We start from the raw sequence: 18816 nt of genomic DNA on the forward strand, positions 1-18816 counted from the left end.
TATGGATGGCACACCTCCCCTGTGTTTGATATGGCCCCCGATGGATGGCACACCTCCCCTGTATTTGATATGGCCCCTGATGGATGGCACACCTCCCCTGTGTTTGATATGGCCCCCGATGGATGGCACACCTCCCCTGTATTTGATATGGCCCCTGATGGATGGCACACTTCCCCCTGTGTTTGATATGGCCCCCATGCTGCTGCCTATAGTAAAATAAAACACTCTTTCCTTACCTTCTCAGCGCTGTCCTCCCGGTGTCTCCCTCCGTGCTGCTGAGCTCCTGCACTTCCTGCTTCTCGGTGTCGGTCATGTTATCAGCACAGCAGAGTGATATCATCTCTGCGTGCCTGATCACAGCGGCAGTAGAGAGACCGGGAGATCAGCGCTGGAGGAGGTAAGTAAAGAGATTTTTTATTAGGGCGCAGGCAGATATAATATGCGCCGCTGCCCCAGCCCATCACCGCAGTGCGGTTTCAGCACCACGGTGATGGACAGCGGCAGTGCATATTATATGATCGGGAGCAGGAGATCTCCCGCTGCCTCCTGCAGCCTTTACCAGCCTCCACCAGCCTCCAGCACCGCTCCAGAGCTGCCCCCACCTCCCCTGGGTCCTGTAGTAATCTGTATATTCGGATTATAAAAGACGCACCCCCTACTTTCCCCCAAAATTTGGGGGAACAAAAGTGCGTCTTATAAAGCGAAAAATACGATACATACATCTACTGCATATAGCTATAGATGAAGGTTCAGCACATACACACACGAGCACAAACACACATGCTCACTACACACACTCAGACATACATATATGCGCTCACATCCTACTTCCATGCACATAAACACTATACATATATTAGGCCCTTTTACCGCTCTCTGCTATAGGTTAGACTGTATATAAGAGCAGGAGGCAGAAATCATAAAATGATATTTGTGTTATATTGTGCTACACAGTTGTGCAGGAATATGACAACGTCAATCGCAGGAGCGATGGCGGTAATGGCTGTGGGTTGCACCTGTCTGTGTACAGATCTGGCTATTCTGGGCTGCACAGATGCGTCATCTGACTTCTCTCCGAGCTTCTCATCATTGGGTCAGGATTGCCACAAGTTCTGCATTCGCAGTTCTCAAACAAGATAAAATAAATATTATATGGCTCCTCGGGGGTGGACCTAACAGAGCAGGGGCGGAGCTTAAATATTTAGATTGCTTCTATATGTTTTGACTATGACCATGTATTCGTCCTGCACGTGATCCCAACCTTCAGCAGTGAATTGTTGTCCACAGTAATAAACAAATTGCCCCATAGTTTAATATTCACATGAACTATAGTTACAGAATATATTATAGAATATATAATACAGGAATATATTATACACAGATCAGTAAACCTATTTATATAGCATTATTGTGGAGCATGCCCAAACTATGGATTAATGTATCCATGAGAAAAAGGCTCATTGTTGCTCCCCCTGGCACAACCCTCCCGGTTACGCCCCTGAGGATCGACTTTTCCAGCACAGTCTCACCAAATCTTGATGATCACGGATACTCATAAAAATCAAGGATTTCCTCAACCGTCTTCACATTTTTGGCGTTCAGTGCCCTCTTCAGGGACTTTATAGAGTTGCGGTGGCCCCCGGTGCACTTTACATTCAGAATAGAGAATGGTTCTCCATAACCAAGTGTCGCCCCTCGTAACATGTAGATTCCTGGACTGACCCGTTGAAGAATGTCCTAGTAATAAATATATAATCTTCATGTAAAGGGTTTATAGCACTTAAGAGGATCCTCGTCTGTTCACGTTGCGGCTTCTATCGCCTCTTCCTCTATGGATTGTCCGGTCGTCGGGACATTGAAACAACCGGTGTCCGATCATACAGAGTGTTAAACCGTAGGAAGTAATCCTCCGGGATGTTATCGTACACTGGCTGGAGGGAGAACACAAAGTGGAGGATTAAAGGGCAGCGCGATATCTCATTTATACAGCACAGTATAGTGATGGCAGCATTAGACACTGATAACTAGCAATGAGCGAACCCGAAGAACAAAAGCAGGAGCAATATAGTTACCGAGTCTCCCCGCGCCGGGTCCGCTCATCAGTGCTCATACATATTCACTGCTTTCCCCGACCACCAGCAGCTCTGATTGGCTACCGGCAGACCACGCCCCCACCCTCTCTAATACCACATGTGATTGGCTGAAATTATAGGCGCTGTTTGAGGCCTTATAATGCAGTGTAAAATTAATAAATATATTTAAATATTGATACCAGCACATATAAAGCCATGGTTACAGGCTGCAACCGCCAGCCCTGCGCTTATCTTGGCTGTGTATCAAAATAAGAGGAACTGCATGCGCTTTTTATTTTTAAATTATTAAAATAAATAAATAAATAATTTAAAAAAAACTTTGTGCAGTCCTCCTCATTTTGATACCCAGCCAAGATAAAGCCAACAGCTGGGGGCTGGTATTCTCAGCCTTGGGAGGTCCATGGTTATTGGGCCACCCCCAGGCTAAGAATAGCAGACTGCAGCTGCCCCGGCATTGTCGCATCCATTAGATGCAACAATCCCAGCGCTTTACCAGTCTCTTCACAATTGCCCTGGTGTAGTGGAAATCGGGGTAATGGGTGTTAATAACCATGACCCCCCATCACTAATCCTATAAGCGAATAGAAATAAAATTAAAAACACTAAAAAAAATCCTTTATTTTATTTTTTTTATCACAAAACCCAGGTCCAGCGTAAATCGAAAAACACACTCTGCTACATACTGTAGTGGCAGCAGGGCAGAACATGACTGCTTTGCTGCCACTCCAGGCAGAAAATCACTGAGTCACAGCTGATAGCTGCAACATCACTGAGTTTAGCTGAGTTCACGAGTGTGGACACCTGCAGGCTGTGAACTCTGGTAACTGAACGTCAGAGGTAGCAGAGCTGAGATTGTCAGAGGTAGCAGAGCTGAGATTGTCAGAGGTAGCAGAGCTGAGATTGTCAGAGGTAGCAGAGCTGAGATTGTCAGAGGTAGCAGAGCTGAAATTGTCAGAGGTAGCAGAGCTGAAATTGTCAGATGCAGCAGAGCTGAGATTGTCAGATCCAGCAGAGCTATGAGTGTCAGAGGCAGCAGAGCTGAGAGAGTGACAGATGCAGCAGAGCTGAGTGTCAGATGCAGCAGAGCTGAGAATGTCAGAGGAAGCTGTGAGAGGCAGCAGAACTGAGAGTGTCAGAGGCAGCAGAGCTGAGAGTGTCAGAGGCAGCAGAGCTGAGAGAGTGACAGATGCAGCAGAGCTGAGTGTCAGATGCAGCAGAGCTGAGAATGTCAGAGGAAGCAGAGTTGAGAGTGACAGAGGAAGCAGAGCAGCGAGAGTGTCAGATGCAGCAGAGCTGAGAATGTCAGAGGAAGCAGAGCTGAGAATGTCACATGCAGCAGAGCTGAGAATGTCAGAGGAAGCAGAGCTGAGAATGTCAGAGGAAGCAGAGCTGAGAGTGTCACATGCAGCAGAGCTGAGAATGTCAGAGGAAGCAGAGCTGAGAGTGTCAGAGGAAGCAGAGTTGAGAGTGACAGATGCAGCAGAGCTGAGAGTGTCAGAGGCAGCAGAGCTGAGAGAGTGACATACGCAGCAGAGCTGAGTGTCAGATGCAGCAGAGCTGAGAGTGTAAGAGGCAGCAGAGCTGAGAGTGTCAGAGGAAGCAGAGCTGAGAGTGTCAGAGAAAGCAGAGCAGAGAGAGTGACAGACGCAGCAGAGCTGAGTGTCAGATGCAGCAGAGCTGAGAGTGTCAGATGCAGCAGAGCTGAGAGTGTCAGATGCAGCAGAGCTGAGAGTGTCAGATGCAGCAGAGCTGAGAGTGTCAGATGCAGCAGAGCTGAGAGCGTCAGATGCAGCAAAGCTGAGAGCGTCAGATGCAGCAGAGCTGAGAGTGTCAGGGGCAGCAGAGCTGAGAGAGTGACAGACGCAGCAGAGCTGAGTGTGTCAGATGCAGCAGAGCTGAGAGTGTCAGAGGCAGCAGAGCTGAGAGTGTCAGAGGAAGCAGAGCTGAGAGTGTCAGAGGAAGCAGAGCAGAGAGAGTGACAGACGCAGCAGAGCTGAGTGTCAGATGCAGCAGAGCTGAGAGTGTCAGATGCAGCAGAGCTGAGAGAGTGACAGACGCAGCAGAGCTGAGTGTCAGACGCAGCAGAGCTGAGAGTGTCAGATGCAGCAGAGCTGAGAGTGTCAGAGGCAGCAGAGCTGAGAGTGTCAGATGCAGCAGAGCTGAGAGTGTCAGATGCAGCAGAGCTGAGAGTGTCAGATGCAGCAGAGCTGAGCGTGTCAGATGCAGCAGAGCTGAGAGTGTCAGAGGCAGCAGAGCTGAGAGTGTCAGATGCAGCAGAGCTGAGAGTGTCAGATGCAGCAGAGCTGAGAGAGTGACAGATGCAGCAGAGCTGAGTGTCAGACGCAGCAGAGCTGAGAGTGTCAGATGCAGCAGAGCTGAGAGTGTCAGAGGCAGCAGAGCTGAGAGTGTCAGATGCAGCAGAGCTGAGAATGTCAGATGCAGCAGAGCTGAGAGTGTCAGATGCAGCAGAGCTGAGAGTGTCAGATGCAGCAGAGCTGAGAGTGTCAGAGGCAGCAGAGCTGAGAGTGTCAGATGCAGCAGAGCTGAGAGTGTCAGATGCAGCAGAGCTGAGAGTGTCAGATGCAGCAGAGCTGAGAGCGTCAGATGCAGCAGAGCTGAGAGTGTCAGAGGCAGCAGAGCTGAGAGAGTGACAGACGCAGCAGAGCTGAGTGTCAGACGCAGCAGAGCTGAGAGTGTCAGATGCAGCAGAGCTGAGAGTGTCAGATGCAGCAGAGCTGAGAGTGTCAGATGCAGCAGAGTTGAGAGTGTCAGAGGAAGCAGAACTGAGAGTGTCAGAGGCAGCAGAGCTGAGAGAGTGACAGACGCAGCAGAGCTGAGTGTCAGACGCAGCAGAGCTGAGAGTGTCAGATGCAGCAGAGCTGAGAGTGTCAGAGGCAGCAGAGCTGAGAGTGTCAGATGCAGCAGAGCTGAGAGTGTCAGATGCAGCAGAGCTGAGAGTGTCAGATGCAGCAGAGCTGAGAGCGTCAGAGGCAGCAGAGCTGAGAGTGTCAGATGCAGCAGAGCTGAGAGTGTCAGATGCAGCAGAGCTGAGAGTGTCAGATGCAGCAGAGCTGAGAGTGTCAGATGCAGCAGAGCTGAGAGTGTCAGAGGCAGCAGAGCTGAGAGAGTGACAGACGCAGCAGAGCTGAGTGTGTCAGAGGCAGCAGAGCTGAGAGTGTCAGAGGAAGCAGAGCTGAGAGTGTCAGAGGAAGCAGAGCAGAGAGAGTGACAGACGCAGCAGAGCTGAGTGTCAGATGCAGCAGAGCTGAGAGTGTCAGATGCAGCAGAGCTGAGAGTGTCAGAGGAAGCAGAACTGAGAGTGTCAGAGGCAGCAGAGCTGAGAGAGTGACAGACGCAGCAGAGCTGAGTGTCAGATGCAGCAGAGCTGAGAGTGTCAGATGCAGCAGAGCTGAGAGTGTCAGATGCAGCAGAGCTGAGAGTGTCAGAGGCAGCAGAGCTGAGAGTGTCAGAGGCAGCAGAGCTGAGAGTGTCAGATGCAGCAGAGCTGAGAGTGTCAGAGGCAGCAGAGCTGAGTGTCAGATGCAGCAGAGCTGAGAGTGTCAGATGCAGCAGAGCTGAGAGTGTCAGATGCAGCAGAGCTGAGAGTGTCAGATGCAGCAGAGCTGAGTGTCAGATGCAGCAGAGCTGAGAGTGTCAGAGGCAGCAGAGCTGAGAGTGTCAGATGCAGCAGAGCTGAGAGTGTCAGAGGCAGCAGAGCTGAGTGTCAGATGCAGCAGAGCTGAGAGTGTCAGATGCAGCAGAGCTGAGAGTGTCAGATGCAGCAGAGCTGAGAGAGTGACAGAGGAAGCAGAGCTGAGAGTGTCAGATGCAGCAGAGCTGAGAGTGTCAGAGGCAGCAGAGCTGAGTGTCAGATGCAGCAGAGCTGAGAGTGTCAGATGCAGAAGAGCTGAGAGAGTGTCAGAGGCAGCAGAGCTGAGAGTGTCAGATGCAGCAGAGCTGAGAGTGTCAGAGGCAGCAGAGCTGAGTGTCAGATGCAGCAGAGCTGAGAGTGTCAGAGGCAGCAGAGCTGAGTGTCAGATGCAGCAGAGCTGAGAGTGTCAGGTGCAGCAGAGCTGAGAGTGTCAGATGCAGCAGAGCTGAGAGTGTCAGATGCAGCAGAGCTGAGAGTGTCAGATGCAGCAGAGCTGAGAGTGTCAGGTGCAGCAGAGCTGAGAGTGTCAGATGCAGCAGAGCTGAGAGTGTCAGATGCAGCAGAGCTGAGAGTGTCAGATGCAGCAGAGCTGAGAGTGTCAGATGCAGCAGAGCTGAGAGTGTCAGATGCAGCAGAGCTGAGAGTGTCAGAGGCAGCAGAGCTGAGAGTGTCAGAGGCAGCAGAGCTGAGAGTGTCACATGCAGCAGAGCTGAGAGTGACAGACGCAGCAGAGCTGAGAGTGTTAGAGGAAGCAGAGCTATGTTCATAAGATGCCAGATCTTATTTAACTCAAATTCACCTGAATTAAATGAGACATGCATTTCCTGGCAGAAAACGCCTTTTTTGCCAACCGATGCAAATTCCTGCCGCAAATATGCATCGTCTGGCAAGAAAAAGCATCTACACACCATCTACACACATGCGGTTTTGATGTGTTTCTTTTGCCAGAAAATGCAGATTTGGTGCAGGAATATGCAGTAAAAATTTCAGCCCAATATCTGCATGGGCTGTCAATAACGATAGTTTTTGTGCAGTTTTCTATCAACAGATGCAAATTTGGTGTAGAAATTTTTGGGTGCATAAATTTCCCACTGTTTTCCCACAGATTTTCCTTGCATCTTTTTCCCATTGTTTTTCCCACATATTTTTCCCAATTTTTCCCCACTAATTTTCCCATGGTTTTTCCCGCTGATTTTTCCTGTGGATTTTTCCCTCTGTTTTTCCCACGGATTTTTCCAGGTTTTTACCACTGATTTTTCCTGTGGTTTTTCCCTTTGTTTTTTCCCCATTTTCCCCAGCTGGCACTCTCAGCTCTGCTGCATCTAGCATTCTCAGCTCTGCTGCACTGTACACTTTCAGATCTGCTGGATTTGACACTCTCAGCTCTGCTGATAATGAGGTGAGTTCACTGAGTTCACTAAGGCTACTTTCACACATCAGTTTTCTGTATTCAGGCACAGTCCTTTTTTTTCCTGATCCAACGGATCCTGAAAAAAAAGTGAAAACCGTATCCACCGGATCCGTTTTTTAACGGATCCGTTATGCCGGATCCGTTAAAAAACGGATCCGGTGGATACGGTTTGCATCCGTTTTTGCATCCTTTTCGTCCGTTTTTTGGCTGGATCCGTTTTGTTAATTACATTGGAGCATGCTCAGTTTAGAAAAACGGATCCGGCGGCCGCATCCGTTTTTTACCGCATTACGCCGGATCCGGCGTCCATAGGCTTCTATTGTAAAACACGCCGTATCGCGCCGGATCCGGCGCGATGCGTTTTTTTTGCCGGACAAAAAAACGTTGCAAGCTACGTTGCCTCCGGCCGCCGCTTTAACTAATTTTGCCGCATCTGGAAAAAAACGGATGCAACGCAAAGCCATCCGGTACAATCCGGTACCAATGCAAGTCTATGGGGAAAAAACGGATGCGGTACCGGATCCGTTTTACCCGTTTTTTTCCGGATTGAACCTGATGGCAAAAAACTGATGTGTGAAAGTAGCCTAAGTTCACCACAGCTCAGGTTAGTTTAGGCCCCTGTGTGAGGACACCTCTAGGTGTTACTAGACTTCACAGCCTGCAGGTATCCAACACCTGTGAATTCAGCTAATCTCTGTGATGTCACAGCTCTCAGGTGTGGCTCAGTCAGTCTCTGCCTGAAGTCGCAGGTAGTCACTCCTAATAAGTAACTGTAAGTTACTTACAGTAAATAAGGGCTCTTCTCTACTTGCGATTTCCATGCGCGAGTGCGATCCGATAAAAAATTGGATCGCACTCGCACCAGTGTTAATCAATGAGGCCGTGTCCTCTTGCTAAAATTTTAACGGCACGTCTCGTGCTCTCGGTGAAATCGCAGCATGCTGCGATTTCACCAAGTCTCAGCTCTCGCACCCCCATGCAAGCCTATGCACACGGATCCTGACACTTGCATACCACGTCAGACTGGCTACCGGAGGAATCTCCAGTAATACCAGGCCTGGCCGCGGTTACATGCACTGAACTCCGGAGCTGTCACCTGAGCTCCAGAGTGCAGCCTGAACAGCGAGCGCCGAGTGATTGATTCCCGGAGATTGCTGTTCAGGTCAGCACAGCTGCAGACAGGCCGGGCTGAACTCTGGAGCTCAGGTGACAGCTCCGGGGTTCAGTGCAGGTAACCACGGCCAGGACTGGTATTACTGGAGATTCCTCAGGTAGCCAGTCCAACGCTGCTTGCATTAAGGCTGGACTCACACAAACGTATTAAAAAACGGTCCCATTCTCGTTTGCGAGAGTCGGACAAATTTTTCTCACTTGTCATCAGTGTGCTGTCCGTGTGCTGTCAGTATGCTGTCCGTGTGCAATCCGTTTTTTAAACAGCAGCTATTAGTCATTTACAGTCAATAACAAGAACATTTACAGTGTTCTATATTACATGATAGAATTGTATCTATAAAAACGGATGTCACTAGGATGGTCCATTGCCGTCTGTTTTTTTCTCGCACCCATAGACTTGTATTGGCGATTCTCGGCCGTTTTACGCATGAATACGCAGCATGCTGTCGCTTTTCTCTGCTTTTTTTTGCTGATCCACAGCTCACACTCATAGAATAACATTGGTCCAAGTGTAATGCGAGAATTTCTCACATTGCTCTCGTCCGTTTTTGTCGCTCGTGTGAGCGTACCCTAACACTCACATAGCACTCGCATGACGCTTGCATGTCATATGGATGCTATGTGAGAAAAAAAAAAACACCGTATGCAGATCACACGCAGGACAGTCGACTCACATTTTGAGCCGAGTATCGCTGTGACTTTTAAAAGCAAGTGGAGAAGAGCCCATAGAATTAGCTCCGATTATTGATACAATTTCATATAAACAAAAAAAGAATCAAATTTGTAATACTTCTAAATATAAACCTCCTCCCGTTAGGAGTACACAGCTCATAAGTGGACCAATGTGTCCCCATGGTTAAAAAGCAATAGTAAAACATAACAAAAGTTACAAATTGGGTATTATAATAATCGTGTCGACCCCCAAAAATGTAAAGGGTCAATTATACTTCAATGAGAATGCAATAAAAAATAATAAATTCCAGAATGATTGCATTTTGTTCATACTTCACATAAAAAACAAGAAAAAATGTGATCAAAAAGTTCACAAAAAACGGTGCAAGTAAAAACTGTGCTGCAAACCTCCATCCCTCCCCCAGCTCCATCTGTAGAAAACAGAAAAAGCGTCTGTTCAGGGAACGGTGTAAGGATTAAAATTAAGAAAAAAAAGATTATGGAAGAATTGCTGCTTTTTGTTTTCTATTCCTTCCCATAAAGAGTAAAAAAAAAAAAAAAGTAATAAATTATGTGGCAAAAAAAAGATTCCACCGACAAACAAGGCATCATCCTGCAAAAGGAAAGTCCTCACACAGATGCAACTGGACCCGGAAAAAAACAAAATATGAGGGATCCTAAAAAGATGGAAAAAAATCAGCCTAAATGGATGGGGACTCACCTCCTCCTCCTTCTCATTATCTTCTGTGCAGGTTTGGTGAATCTGAGAAGGAACCGAACTGCGGAGAAAGTGAGAGAAAGACAAATAATAAAGGAAAAACAGCAGCACATGGAAAACTCCACACAACCAGAGAGAAAAGAACAGGAACAGCTCCCCCGACAAGCCTGGAAACTCATTACATCGAGCAGAATACTGAGTGCAGCTCTGGAGTATAATACAGGCGGTAACTCAGGATCAGTAATGTAATGTATGTACACAGTGACTGCACCAGCAGAATAGTGAGTGCAGCTCTGGAGTATAATACAGGAGGTAACTCAGGATCAGTAATGTAATGTCTGTACACAGTGACTGCACAAGCAGAATAGTGAGTGCAGCTCTGGAGTATAATACAGGAGGTAACTCAGGATCAGTAATGTAATGTATGTACACAGTGACTGCACCAGCAGAATAGTGAGTGCAGCTCTGGAGTATAATACAGGAGGTAACTCAGGATCAGTAATGTAATGTCTGTACACAGTGACTGCACAAGCAGAATAGTGAGTGCAGCTCTGGAGTGTAATACAGGAGGTAACTCAGGATCAGTGATGTAATGTCTGTACACAGTGACTGCACAAGCAGAATAGTGAGTGCAGCTCTGGAGTATAATACAGGAGGTAACTCAGGATCAGTAATGTAATGTATGTATGTAATACTGCAGGTAACGGGATACGCAAGGACTGCACGGAACCACGGGGGTTAATCAATGCAAATTTAATAATGTATTGCACAACACAGGTGGAGGAATAGTGCGGGAAAGGAGGGGGAAGAAAAGCAGGAATGTGCACAGCAGTAGATATAATGCAATATACATACAACCACTATGAATAGCTTGTCAAGGATAGGAAGCCTCAGATTGTACTCCCAAAAGCAAAACACAGAAATCCTTATTCAACAAAAAAAACGCAGAGTCCTTGTTATCTTACTCGTATAACACAGTGCAGTCTTTTCCTATCTGTCCCTAACTAAAAGTAGTGTGCACACTTAACTGCAGGTTTCAGCGTGGGGTACCTCGTCACCGTTGGGGCCCGTATTCCGCTGGCAGACACCTCTAAAGTTCAGTCTTTGTCCCGGATCTGTAACTTGCACGTGCTGCCTGGCTCCTCGCTCCACATCCAGCCTCTTTGGATCTGTAATTTTGTACTTTGCACGTGCCGTCTGGCTCCTCGCTCCACATCCAGCCTCTTTGGATCTGTGTCTTGGGGGAGACACCACGCAACACTCTGAGGTACTTGGACCTCGGAAAAACAGGGCAGACTGAGGCCTTCTATCTTACAGCCCACTCCAGCACACTCCTCTCTGCCAAAAACACAGCCACATGAAGACTCCTCCTCCTCCTGTTCCAGACTCAATCTAGTCACTTGAGCAGCAGGTGGCAGCATAACACAAGGAAGTCCACCAAACAGTCTTTTAACCTATATATATATATATATATATACATATAAATGTTAACAGGTCTTACATTTCCCCCCCTCTTTAACCTCGGCCGTCCCGGCCGATACACTCCTGAGGCACTCTGCAAAGGGGCACACGGTGGCAACTCCTGCCCTGCTTCACAACCTGTTGCTTGGGAGCCAATGTCGTAAAACAGGATTCAGTGACAGAACACACAAATTCATCTGCCAAGTACCGATCAGGGGGAATACCAGCATTAGCCCGCTCAGTCCGGCGTGGCACCACAGCTAACTCGCCAGACGTCGGCGCCGTATCAGGGAGTACAGTATTCTCGTCCCCATCTCTGGAGATTAGTGACTCCTGCTCTGCAGGGGTGGCACCTGTGTCTTGAACGGATGGGGGTGTGGATCTCTCCCAGTCTGTTGGGTTGGTCGGGGCCCGCCACCATTCTTCATCATCAGAGCCCTCTTCGAAGGTAACAGGAACAGGCACAGGCACCGTCTCCGGGGTACTTTGTCTGGTCCTGTCTTCTGAATAGCAGGGCCTCAGCATATTACGATGCAGGATGAGGGTGCCGCCTCTTTGCTCGCCTCTCACTTCGTATACTGATCCATGGGGCGAGATTCTTCTGATCACAATGTACGGCTCTGTTTTCCAGCGCTCGCTCAACTTGTGTCTCGGGTGTTTCTCTGCAACCAGTACTCTGTCTCCTGGTAAGAACGGGGTTTCACACACAGGTTTCCGCTGCGGGTGTGTCTTTTCTTGCAACCGCTTGGTGACAATTCGATGGATAGTCTCCAGCCGTCGACGGTGACAATCAACCCAGGAACCTACGCTCTGACCTTCACTGATCTCGGGGGGAGCTAGGTTCAGCTCTTCAATGCCTCTTCCGGCTCTTCCAAACAGTAGCACGTATGGGGTGTACCCAGTGGTGGAGTGGACACGATTATTGTACGCCCACACGAGTTCTGCGAGATAGCCGGGCCAGTGATTCTTACGATCATCCTCCAACGTGCGTAGCATTTGTAGGAGGGTCCGGTTAAATCTCTCGCAGGCTCCGTTGCCCTGCGGATGATAAGGCGTAGTCCTTGACTTCTGCATTCCGTAAATCCTTTGCAGCTCTCTCATGACACTGCCCTGAAAGCAAGCTCCTTGGTCAGAATGTATTCTTTAGGGGCAGCCGTACACCCGGATAAAGTCATCACTGATGGCTCGAGCAGCTGATTCAGCCGTCTGATCTCTGGTGGGCGTCACCACCGCAAATTTGGAGAAGTGATCTGTCATCACAAGGCAGAACTGATAGCCCCGGTGGGAGTGGCCAATCTTGAGATAATCGATCATGAGTACTTCCAACGGCTCTTTGGTTACAATAGTCTGTACTGGTGCTTGCTGTGGAGGAGCCTTACTTAACTCGCAGGAACGGCACAGTTTACAGGCCTTCTCTACTGCCCGAAGCATCTGAGGACAGTATACTATTCTTTGCAACCACTGGTAAGTCTTGTCCGGTCCGAAATGGGCTCCCTTCTCATGCGCCTCTCGGGCCAATGGTACTGCCATCTTCTGGGGTATCACTACTTGCCACCGTACTTCCAACTCTGTAGCTAGGTGCACCTTCCGATACAGCATCCCTTCTTGCACCGACAGCTTATCCCACTGGCTGAGAATCTGGAGGGCCACGTGCGACAGCGTGGCCCGTATTTCCTTTCTAGGCTTGCGCTGCTGGATCACCCACTCTTTCACTTGAAGCAGTTCTGGGTCAGATGACTGGATTTTCACCCATTCCTCTCTGGTTTGGCCAAGCAGGCGTGATGTCGTGCCCGACGTAATTTCCAGCATACGAGCCTCTACCACTTGAGCGGTGAATTTACTAAAGTCCGGAATTTCGTCTTCCTCCAACTGTTCATCTCTCTCCCCCACTGGGGCTTCGGTGGTAACACGAGAAAGGGCATCCGCATTCTGATTTTCATGCTTAGAGCGGTACTGCACATGATAATTGTATCTGGACAGTCGTGCCAGCCACCTCTGTTCCATTGCTCCCAGTTTGGCGGTGGAGATGTGAGCCAGGGGGTTATTATCCGTATAGACTTCAATTTGAGCTCCCGTGAGATATTCCGAGAACCTTTCGGTTATTGCCCATACTAGTGCCAGTAATTCCAACCGAAAGGAACTGTAATTCTCGGGGTTGCGCTCGGCTTCTCGCAACGTCCGACTTCCATATGCAATCACCCGTTCAGTACCATTCTGTACCTGGGCCAGTACTGCACCCAGGCCGTAGAGGCTCGCGTCTGTATACAACCGAAAGGGGAGGTTATAGTCTGCATAGGCAAGCACAGGGGAGCTAACCAAGGCCTCTTTCAATCGGTGTAAGGCTTCTGCTTGTCTTGGTCCCCAGCAAATTTTCTGTGCTTTTGGTCCTTTCGCAGTGCCTCGGAGCAATTCGTGCAAAGGTTCTGCCTCCTTCGCGAAATCTTTGATAAAGCGACGGTAATATCCGGCTAGCCCCAGGAAAGCTCGAACCTCCCGCACTGTGCTGGGTGTGGGCCATTCTAGCACTGCTCTCACTTTCCCATCAGAGGGCTGTACGCCGGCTTCCGACACCTTGTGTCCGAGATATTCAATCTCTTCCTGAAAGATCCGACATTTTTTTGGTTTTAGTTTAAGCCCATGGGCCCGTAACCGCTGAAACACTTGGCCCAGGTTTTCTAGATGTTTCTCAAAGGTTGCAGAATACACTACTATGTCGTCCAGGTAAATCAATGTGGCCTCGAAGTTCATGTCTCCAAGGCAACTTTCCATGAGGCGCTGAAAGGTTCCTGGGGCATTATTTAGTCCAAACGGCATGCGATTGAACTCGAAGAGTCCCATGGGTACAATAAATGCGGTCTTGGCCTTGTCTTTCTCTGCCACAGGGACCTGCCAATATCCGCTGGCCAGATCAAGGGAGGAGAAGTAACGTGCCTTTCCCAACGCCGACAGGGACTCCTCTATCCGGGGCAGAGGGTAGGAATCACGAACCGTGCATCCATTAAGCTTGCGGTAGTCAACACAGAAGCGGGTAGACCCATCCTTTTTCCTGACCAGCACGATTGGGGCAGCCCATGGACTCTGACTTTCTCTTACCACCCCGCTCTTCAGCATCTGCGCCAAAAGCTCTTTTACCTCTTGGTAGTACTTTGGGGGTATTTGCCTGTACCTTTCCCTGATCGGTGGGGCATCTCCTGTGGGTATTTCGTGCTGAATCTTGTCAGTACAGACGAAATCTTCTGCGTGACGGGAGAACGTGGCTTGATTCTCCCAAATAAAGTCCTCTATGGCTTGGGCTTGCTCCGAATCGAAGGGGCTCAGGTCCACTCCCATCTGCCCTAAGATGACGCGACTGTTCCATTGATCAGTGGGTTTCTCTTTCCTTTCCATAGAAACAGCCCAAGTCCAGGCTTCCCCTGCCATGGGCTGCAATTCAATCGATTCTGCAGCCGCCACCTCTTCGGGCGCCAGGTAGACATGGGCCAGAACAACTCCCGAGGTCAAGGTGTAGGCCTGTTCACCGGTGTTCACGCAACGGAAAGGGACCCTTCCATTTCTTACTGTTGCTAAAGTGCGAGCCACCAACGGTTCGTCTCCGTTCTCTTCACCACGGTAAGGCTCCACCAACACCTCCATCCCCTCGAGTGTACGGTGGGCCCCGACTGGCAAGGTGAGGACTGTCTCACGATTTGGAGGTAGAGTAATTGTCGTCTGTCTTGGGACTCGAACCCTCCCCACCGGGTAGCGGCTCCCACCATTCTTCCACAGTCCTCGGGCACGGATAAGGTGTTGGAAGACCTTTTGGGCAGGCCTGTTAGCAACTGTCGTCTTCCAGTAATCACAGCCCCCCTTGTTGAAGAGCAACTGGTCTAATTCTTTCAGGACGTTCATGCCCACAATAGCTGGCACCTCTCTGTCGTACCGGCCCTCCGTTAACACAATCCCTTTTTTGCCTAAGTTCTGGCCACAGGCACGTATGTTCATCCACACGACCCCTACAACCGGAATGGGAAGATTGTTTGCAGCCCTCAGTTTGATATGTGCCCCTTTGTCAATGGATACAGTTTGTCCAAAATGTTGGTAGAAGAACTGTTCTGGCATGGTGGTCACTTGGGACCCAGTATCCATCAGGCATTTTACTTCTTTCCCTTCAAATTCGGCCGTGATCGTCGGCGTGCAGGCTGCTATATCTTCAGGGCGTTGGTTTTCTCTAAGCTCCGTTGGTCTCCCCGCCATGTGCCCATCCATGGAGGGAGGCACTAGTTTAACGGCGGTCTTTCTTGAGAAGTCTTCCTCTCCGGACAGTGTCGGAATAAATGGTTCCGATTTCCACAGTTCCAACACCGGTAGTCTTCAGCGGGTCTCGGTCGTCTCTGCTCGATCTGTCCCCTCTCTTCTTGATAGGTATGCGTGCGGGTATTTGGCCGCGGTGCTGTAGTTCCTACTTCTGACGCCGGGGCTTGCATATTCTTCAGCAACTCTTGTAGAGCAGTAACCGTCTCTTGTAACTGATCCACTTTAGCCTCAAGTTGGCTCGGTTCTTGGTTTTTCTCACCCGGGACAATCTTATGCATACAAACTTCACCCAAGGCGTTCTGCGGGTCGCAATTTTCAGTTTGTGTGCGGGAGACTGCTTCTTCCAATATTTCCTGGAAAGTTAGTTTTTTTTCTACCCTGAGCCGTTCACGGAGGGCACCTTTGATCTTGGGGTTATGTAATCCGCGGAGGAATTGATCTCGCAGGGTACGGTCAGCATAACCGGGGGTTTGTGCTAGCTCTGGCTCTGCTGTAAGCATCTGTCTCATTATTCTCTGGAGTGCATTTGCATACTGTGGCAGACCTTCTTCTTCACCCTGCAGCCTGTAGAACAGTTGCGCCTGTAAATCTCCTGCTTCTGGTTTCCCGCCATACACTCTCTCAAGAATCTTCACCACCTGCTCTAACGTCTTTCGTTCACTCTCAGGGCGCAATAAAATAGTCTCTTGAGCATGGCCTTCAAGGGCAATCAACAGTATCTCCCCTTGATTTTCTGCAGTCACTCCTGCTACTCTCAACATGCCCCTCACTCTCTGCGCCCAGTCATGGAGAGGTACATTGCTGCCAGTAAATTTTGGTATATGGGTCAGCATAGCCCCCAGGGACAGCTGCCTTGCTGGTATTCCCCCATCAGGTTGTATTAGAACACCTCCATCAGCGACACCCCCCCTGTCCGTCCATTGTTCCGTACCAGCCTGCGTATCCTGCCGACTACGCCAAATGTAATACTGCAGGTAACGGGATACGCAAGGACTGCACGGAACCACGGGGGTTAATCAATGCAAATTTAATAATGTATTGCACAACACAGGTGGAGGAATAGTGCGGGAAAGGAGGGGGAAGAAAAGCGGGAATGTGCACAGCAGTAGATATAATGCAATATACATACAACCACTATGAATAGCTTGTCAAGGATAGGAAGCCTCAGATTGTACTCCCAAAAGCAAAACACAGAAATCCTTATTCAACAAAAAAAACGCAGAGTCCTTGTTATCTTACTTGTATAACACAGTGCAGAGTCTTTTCCTATCTGTCCCTAACTAAAAGTAGTGTGCACACTTAACTGCAGGTTTCAGCGTGGGGTACCTCGTCACCGTTGGGGCCCGTATTCCGCTGGCAGACACCTCTAAAGTTCAGTCTTTGTCCCGGATCTGTAACTTGCACGTGCTGCCTGGCTCCTTGCTCCACATCCAGCCTCTTTGGATCTGTAATTTTGTACTTTGCACGTGCTGTCTGGCTCCTCGCTCCACATCCAGCCTCTTTGGATCTGTGTCTTGGGGGGGACACCACGCAACACTCTGAGGTACTTGGACCTCGGAAAAACAGGGCAGACTGAGGCCTTCTATCTTACAGCCCACTCCAGCACACTCCTCTCTGCCAAAAACACAGCCACATGAAGACTCCTCCTCCTCCTGTTCCAGACTCAATCTAGTCACTTGAGCAGCAGGTGGCAGCATAACACAAGGAAGTCCACCAAACAGTCTTTTAACCTATATATATATATATATATATATATATATATATACATATAAATGTTAACAGGTCTTACATGTACACAGTGACTGCACCAGCAGAATAGTGAGTGCAGCTCTGGAGTGTAATACAGGAGGTAACTCAGGATCAGTAATGTATGTACACAGTGACTGCACAAGCAGAATAGTGAGTGCAGCTCTGAAATCTGTCAGTAGGATCTACCCTCCAAAGCCATCTATATGGGCATGTAAGTCATATAAAGTTGATTAAAATGATACAGTGATGTATTTGATCTGATGTCTTATTTGAGAGAGATCCACAAGCACATGAGCAGTGGCGAGTACATGAGAAGTGGAGACTTATTGGACATTTTGCTGTACCAGATTACAGAGGGAAGATTTCCTCTAAGTGTTCCATGTATAAAAGATCGAAAGAGGATGAGGAGACCACCTTTATAGTGAGTGCCCCCCTGAGAGGAGAGAGGAGCTGCCCGCAGTCTGGTGAGCAAATATTATAGAGTGATGTGCCGGTAGTTGAGAGTCAGATATTTAGTTTAAGGTTGGTAGAAGACAGGAACCCAGGAGAAGACTGCCCCAAGATAAGTGACAGATGGGCGAGGGTATAATGGGACTTTCAGGAGGTGGTGGGTCAATGAAAAGACCAGAGTGGAGTGAGACCGCTGGACAGTACTGTCTGTGAGCATGGACCTCACAGACACCTGGAAACAGAGGTGCAACAGTGTGTGGTGGAGTACAGGTGGTGGCACAAACCCAAGCACACCACGGACCGTGGAAAAACGCTTCAGAAATGCTTTATGTGTATGGACGTTTGAAATATTAAAAATATAAGTATCTCCATATTGGATGGCTGTAAATGAAGTTGGTTTCTCATTGGGAGCTGTGCACGCTCGGTGTACACTGCAGGGAGTGTAGAGACCTATGGTCTGCGCCCCCTTACAGATACTTATAAATGCTGGAGGTCAATGATGATTAGGGGTTCACTTACTTGCAGCTTGTACAGAACCTCCAATAAAGGATCCCGCCTATGATAATCAGTATAACGATGGCTCCCGCTACAGAACACAATATATAAATCAGGTTAACTTGCTGCTCTGCAAAAATAAAAGAGAACAATTACCGTCAGTGTGAGTTATATATTTCATCTAGTTCTGCAGTGTTGAGGCCCGGAGGCGTCTCCCGGGCATAGCCTGCTCCAGCTCCCCTGCGGTGCGGTCGGCACGTGCAATAGAGTCTACACGAAGGGGACAACATCACAGAAGCCGCTCACACGCTCTGACCATGATCACCGGCATCAGTGACACCGGCCACTACCAAAGGAGAAAGATGCTACAAACACTTCTACTTTTATACCACATACACAGAATGGAACAGCGCCAAGATGCCGTCAGATGTAAGCCGGTCACAGGCCGGTAATCTGGGGCTGTTCACTAGTGGTTGTAAATCTTGGCCGGGGTGGACATGTCATTGGTGCAGCTGCACTGGGGCCCAAGGGATAAGGGGGCTCATTTCTACCTCCAAAGCAGGAGGAATTGTGCATTTTGATGAGTTATTGGACTGCACATGGCCTTTATATTGTCCCAGCACAGGGGCCCTTTTCTGTCTGTGTCCGC

At 49.0% G+C, this 18816-nt stretch overlaps 1 protein-coding gene across 1 annotated transcript in view; it reads right to left on the reverse strand.

Annotated features, from left to right (window-relative positions):
- Positions 1–504: 504 nt before the first annotated feature.
- The window catches only part of LOC142281093 (uncharacterized), a 114872-nt gene continuing 96560 nt past the window's right edge, over positions 505–18816 (reverse strand). Inside the window, exons 3-5 of the mRNA XM_075332817.1 lie at positions 18192–18297; positions 9723–9780; positions 505–1931 (exon numbers count right to left, since the gene is read on the reverse strand). Coding sequence (XP_075188932.1) covers positions 1830–1931; positions 9723–9780; positions 18192–18297 — 266 coding nt within the window. The 3' untranslated portion in view covers positions 505–1829. The remainder of the gene's footprint in view (positions 1932–9722; positions 9781–18191; positions 18298–18816) is intronic.

This window comes from Anomaloglossus baeobatrachus, chromosome 2 (assembly GCF_048569485.1).
Source record: "Anomaloglossus baeobatrachus isolate aAnoBae1 chromosome 2, aAnoBae1.hap1, whole genome shotgun sequence".
NCBI classification, from domain to species: domain Eukaryota; kingdom Metazoa; phylum Chordata; class Amphibia; order Anura; family Aromobatidae; genus Anomaloglossus; species Anomaloglossus baeobatrachus.